The following is a 6322-nucleotide window of genomic DNA, read 5'->3' as shown; positions in this document are numbered from 1 at the left end:
CCTTTTATGCCGTAAGAAATGTAATTAAACCCTTAATTTTCCTTTTTAAAACTACAATAAAACTATACATGAATAAATAACTTTAAATCATCTTGCAGGTACAATATTGTTGAGTTATTGCCAATGTGTGTCATCTATAGCAGGTTGACAATATCATATATGAATCATGTCATCGTTGTCTCAAAAAGGTGGTTATTTTCCAAGGGGTTCCTAAATGCGAGTCTTGCGATCTTACGAATGTTCTAACCATTCCAATATATAATTCTAGAACTTATTTTGAGCTCTATCAAAAAACAATTAATCTCTATTTAATCTAATAACCTTATGTTTCTTATTAACAGATTGTTATTACGGTTTACAAAATGTGATAGAAGCGGTTGTTTAAAGGTCACAATGATTATTCATGATCTTGCACAAAACACTTTGAGATGCCCAGCTACGGAGATAAAATTAATACTTCAACAGGTTATCATCTATCACAAACTAGCTTGCATTGCTTTTAAATACCCTACATAATTTGAAAGCCTATATTTCCCTCAACAAAGTAATTATACAGTTGTTTTTGTAAATGCAGCCAAATGGACGCACCCGAGTCATGGAGATGATATTTTCTAAACTTGGAAACAAATCCTTCTCTTGGATTATACCTCCACCTATTCAAGAGTTCAACCCACATCATTCATATACTGTTAGCTACGTGTTGCATGTCGACTGGGCTGAAGAGTGCATGTGGTTGACCAAGCACCATCAAAACAAATTACATAGTTGAAACATTTGAGATTTTATTTACTAATTTTGTTATTATATTGTTACATCATGAATAGTTTTTTCCTTAGATCAAATAATTTTTTCCAAATATTAATACTGAGCTTAATTTCGCAACTAATTAAATTTCAAAAATAATTTCGCACGCATCGTGTGCATATAAGGCTAGTGTAGCAAATAAATTAGATTGGGACGGAGGGAGTATATTAATAAATGATTTTTTTTCTTACCCGGGGCATAACCCGGGCCTAATAACTAGTTCTAATTCAAACCCAACCGGTACGATGCCGTGGCAACCGGAATATGTGCAGCCCTAAATAATGGGTCAAGTGATATCCCTAATTTTCAATAACCTACCAAATAGCCTGTGGTACTATAGGCCCAAATACCTATTACCTAAACCCCCCCCCACTCCAGCCCATATTGGTAAACCCTGCATTTTAGGGTTTCACAAAATATCAGTTGTGTTCCTCCTTCGAATCTCTCTCTCATCAGTTGTACCGCCATTGACGCAGCAGCAAAGAGCAACAATGGTCTGCACTTCTTCTTCTTTCTTTCCTTCCCTCCTTTCTTTCTATTTTGACATCTGTGATATTAACCTTTTTTTTGGTGAACTTTTACAGGTGAAGTATTCAAAAGAACCCGACAACCCCACCAAGTGTAAGCTCTTCTTATATCCTCTCTCTTTCACAATTCATCCATTTGCTATATATTTTTCTGGGTTTTGATTTTTGGATCACACATGTTATCAAATTTTCAGCTTGCAAGGCTAGGGGATCAGATCTTAGGGTCCATTTCAAGGTAATTTTGTCCTACTTTCATTTATATAATCTATAATTGCATAGCATTAATCGTACGTGTAATCAGTATATATTTTATCTGGGATCAATCCTTGTTTTAAGCTGAATTAGTTTTTCTTTGTTCCCATATTTTTTTTATCAATTTTATTATGGTTGGAAAATTTGAATTATTTTGCTACAATTACGGTACTAGGGACTTTAATTTCAGTTTTGGTTCATGTATGTTTTAATTTTGTATTTGGTGTATTTGAATTAAGGTGTCTATGTTATGCTTAAATTGTGTTGGTAATTGGAGACTTTTGTGTGATCCAATATTAGTTTACTACTGATGGGGTAATTTTGTGTTTTCGTTCTTTGATGTGGTTGAAAACAGATCATGTAGATTCATTTAGGTAAAGCATAGTTGAAACGTGTTGTTCGTAAGCATTAGTTTGTGGTTATATTTTCTTCTTGGGGCAAGGGAGTGGTAGGTGGGGATAAGTTCTTTTAAGTTAATATTTTATCTATGTCTATCAGCTATCTATCTTCTACAAATGGTGAATTTCTATGATCAATTTTCGATACTCAACTACTTCAGAGAAAGCTTTTACTAGAATCAATTCCCTACCTTGCTAATCTTATACCTGTGTTATGTCATGAACTGTTTTCACGGTTTATCTTTATCCGATATTACCAATGTATTTCCTTATCTTGAGAAATATGGTGAATAAAAGCTGAGCGATTTTGGTTGAGATTGTAGCTGAGGCCTGTGAGGGTGTTTTTCTTTTACCATGGAGAGCTTGGTTTGGGAAATTGTGTTGGGAAGTGGTACAAGAGGTGCTGCACGTTCCCAAAAACAACTGAGCGATGTCTATAAGATTTATAACATGTCTTAACATAATGATTGTGTACCTTTCTTAGGTGTGACCTTTTCAAAAGCCTGTTGAAAATGTTTTAATTTGTAGTCTTTCATGGTTTATCTTGTTGCCGATTCAGATTTTAATGTAGTGTTACCTTGTTGATAAATTGATAATGTACCTTATGTTATGATGTTTTAGTGATTGATATGACTTTGCATGTTAATGTACTTTGTAAGTTTGTATGGTGTTTGTGACTGAGATGACTTCTGATATCTTAATTAAGTGGTTTTTATTTTACTAACCCATCTTTATTTTAGTGTTGAGATTCTGCTCTTGTAGTTGTGAAAAAACTTATGCATTGTGTTCATCCCTTCTGTTCACAGAATACAAGAGAAACTGCGTTTTCTCTCCGAAAAATGCCTCTAGGCAAGGCTAAAAGGTATTTGGAAGATGTCCTTGCCCACAAACAAGCAATTCCATTCCGTCGCTTTTGTAGAGGAGTTGGTCGAACTGCTCAGGCAAAAAACCGTCACTCGAATGGACAAGGGCGTTGGCCTGCCAAATCCGCAAAGTTCATCTTGGACTTGCTAAAAAATGCTGAGAGTAATGCTGAGGTATGACTCTCTTCCTCAAGACACTAGGGTTTTCTAAGTTATTTATCCCCCCTTCCGGCCCTCATCCTTATAACAAAGTCTATGCTTTTGATGTTTTTTCTCATACTATTTTGAATATGAATTGTTGAAGATGAAAGGTTTGGATGTCGATTCCCTTTACATCTCACACATTCAAGTAAACCAAGCTCAAAAGCAGAGGCGTCGTACTTACCGTGCTCATGGAAGAATCAACCGTGAGTGATCATTTGTCTAATATTTATGTGTAGTACTTGCAGAACTAATGTTAGGGAGCTAATATATTTTGTTTGACAGCTTACATGTCACATCCATGCCACATTGAGTTGACTTTGTCAGAAAAGGAAGAATCAGTGAGGAAAGAGGTAACATTCTTCAATCTTCTACTGAGATTATCATTGAAGGATGTGTGGCAGAAGGCTTCAATTTTCTTATAGAGACTGTGAATGGTAGTCAAAATTCGGGATCAGCGTTTATATGTGTTGGTTTAGCCCAAGAGTGGGCACGTTCTAAGACAAGATCCCGGGAAGATACCATGTTTATGGCATTACCTTCTAAGAAAACAGGGCTTTTCCTTACCCCAGAATATATTAGGCTCCGTTTGGTAGGGTGTAAAACGTTTTCCCGGAAAACTGTTTTCCTCTATTTTCAGTTTTACATTGTTTGGTTGGCAAAAGAGTGTAAAACCATTTTCCCTTGGGGTAAAATTACTCTCCCAATGATGGAAAACCATTTTCCTTTCAAAATGAAGGGAAAACTATTTTCCTTAGCTCTCTTGTACACTCTTCTCACTACTTCCTTACTTTCCCCTTCATTTTCCTTTCATTTCATCATTTTTCTTACATAGAACCAAACAACGGAAAACTAATTTTGGAATTGTGTTTTCCATTGTAAATTGTTTTCCATGAAAATCATTTTACACTGAAAATGTTTTACGCCCTACCAAACGGAGCCTTAGTCTCATTGGATCGGGGTGTCAATATTACTTAAGTGCTCACATTTTAAATTTTTGTATCACGTAAAACCTGCAAAGCTACTCTCTCCCAAGCCTTTCACCCCTACAATCGAAAGTGAGAATCAAGTAACAGAGTCAGGCCTTGAAATTTCTTCATAATCTCACCATTTAGACAATTCACTATGTGTTACTAGATCTCATGCTGTTTTGCTATTTATGCTCGCTGATTACTAACCATCAGTGTAAATGGTTTCTGCAGCCTGAGTCTCAGTTGGCTGCAAGCAAATAGAAGGGTGGTTCCGGTTCATTTTAAGCACACTTTGAGGGCTGTCTTCACCACGGAGGACTGATCCTTCATATCAATTTCTCTTGATCTTGCCAGATGTCTTTTTGCTGTTCTTACCCTGTATGGGGTTTTTGTTCTGTTGATTTAGATATTATTTGCGCTCTATTATATGAGATTTAGAAAATACACTTACATTTCCCGTTGGTTTACTATGGTGCATTAATGATTATTCTGGACTGTCTGCTTATATCTCTTATATGCATTTGTGTGATTGTGGAAAAGCTGTTGGAGTTGCGACCTCTAATGGTTATTACACCCTTGCCAATCAGGCTTGGAGATGGAAAGTTGAGTCCCTTTGGTTTTCTATGGTGCATTAATGATTATTCTGGATTCTGGCTGCTTACGTCTACTGTGACGCGCATGCGTCTTATTTCACTAGATTTCCGATCCCCAAAATAGCTCTAGTTCCACTCGTTCTCATTCTTTTAGATGCCATAATGCTATTTTTGTGCTTATGCGGTTAGGCCTATTATGAGTTATGGAAATTATTTGAAAAATAAAGGTATATTATGAGTTATGGAAATTATTTGAAAAATAAAGGTGAGAAGAATGCAATTAGTATCTTAGACCAAGGTGTAGGATGAGCATCCTATATCAGCTCTAAAACGCAAGGCAAGAAGAATGAAATGCACCATTCAACATGTAAAAAGTAATTGATTTGACAGTCAATTTATATTTCTATTACATTTAGTGTACATGTCGAAAATTCAAAAAGTAACTGATTTGACAGTTACTGTTCACCATTTAATAATTGATTTAATGTCAACCGCCATCATTTTCCCTATATACTGTTCATCACTTCTCTCTTTTCCACACTCAACCTCCATGTACATTCTTAGCTTCGTGGTTGTTCATTAACAAAATCAAAATGTACAATGACAGCCCCCAACTGAAAGTAAACCAATTCCTGAAGCTGGTGTCAATTGAGTAATTTGCAATCTTTGTACACTGGGTGTGTTGATGTTTGTTCACTAATGAAATTCAATATGTACAATTACAGTCTCATACTGCTCGTGGTTAGAACAAACGTCGAGTCAGTAGCGAGGTTTAGGGGTCTTAGGTGGGGAGAAATGTTTCCTTATTTGTGTCATGAAAGATGGAAAACTCGCAATGAGGGCGTATTTAGGGCCAGCTCGACTGAGCCCTCTCTTGACTCTATAATTACGAAAGCATGCTTCCTAACTAGGAGCCTTGTACGTGCGCTTGGGGAAGCCATTCCTAGGGTTAGTTTTCACCCCGAAGGCTCGGAGCCTCGGGTATTTTCATCTAATGTTCTAAGTATTCATGTTGATGCCTCCTTCGTTAGTGCATTGGTCCAAGTAGGTCTAGGAGGGGTGGTTAGGGATATGTATGGGGAGTGGCGTGTTGGGTTCCATAGAGCTTGTTATACTACAGACTCCTTTGCAGCGGGATTGATGGGAGTTGTTGAAGCCCTTAGGGTCGCAGCTGTCTATGCGACTAGGGGTGCGGTGGTATACTCGGATAACAGGAATGTGGTTAACCTTCTCCGAAAAGGAGAGAACTCTAACATGTACTTTAACCTTCTTGAAATGTGCAGAAGATGGAGTAATATCCCCAACATTGACATTCAGTACTGCAGGCGCAAGGACAACCGGGTAGCGGATGCATTAGCGAAAATGTGTAGATCGTCGGAAAAGGAATGTAATGTAACCAGGATATTTTCCCTCCCCCCTAGTTATTGTATGGAACTTTATATTGCGGATTGTAACAAACCTTAATCATATTATTTAAGTACTTATTTTCACAAAAAAAAAAACCAGTCCCATACCGAAATATGTCAAGTGAGTAATTTCCAATCTTTGTACACTGGTGTGTTGATGTTTGTTCACTAATGAAATTCAATATGTACAATTACAGTCGCATACCGAAATTCAATAAATCACAATGTACACTGATGGTCATTACTTTGATCACTGAAAATCCCCAAATGTACACTCGTATATTATTGTACACCAAACCATATGCAT

General features: G+C 36.8%; 1 protein-coding gene across 1 annotated transcript; it reads left to right on the top strand.

Annotated features, from left to right (window-relative positions):
• Positions 1 to 1125: 1125 nt before the first annotated feature.
• On the top strand, positions 1126 to 4530 carry LOC104893486 (60S ribosomal protein L17-2). The gene is made up of 7 exons (XM_010679589.4): positions 1126 to 1298; positions 1389 to 1425; positions 1526 to 1566; positions 2788 to 3018; positions 3149 to 3251; positions 3331 to 3398; positions 4248 to 4530. Exons 1-7 carry the CDS (start codon positions 1296 to 1298, stop codon positions 4275 to 4277), a joined length of 513 nt encoding a protein of 170 aa, XP_010677891.3. The 5' UTR covers positions 1126 to 1295; the 3' UTR covers positions 4278 to 4530.
• Positions 4531 to 6322: the final 1792 nt, after the last annotated feature.

The sequence above is a fragment of the Beta vulgaris genome, chromosome 5, assembly GCF_026745355.1.
Source record: "Beta vulgaris subsp. vulgaris cultivar EL10 chromosome 5, EL10.2, whole genome shotgun sequence".
Taxonomy (NCBI): domain Eukaryota; kingdom Viridiplantae; phylum Streptophyta; class Magnoliopsida; order Caryophyllales; family Amaranthaceae; genus Beta; species Beta vulgaris.
This window is presented reverse-complemented; position numbering and strand designations above follow the sequence as displayed.

Bases quoted from the DNA above. Each gene is read 5' to 3' on its own strand.
- LOC104893486 (XM_010679589.4), top strand. The intron at 3,252-3,330 runs GTGAGTGATCAT...TTTGTTTGACAG, and splicing joins TGCTCATGGAAGAATCAACC to CTTACATGTCACATCCATGC. The intron at 3,399-4,247 runs GTAACATTCTTC...TGGTTTCTGCAG, and splicing joins AAGAATCAGTGAGGAAAGAG to CCTGAGTCTCAGTTGGCTGC.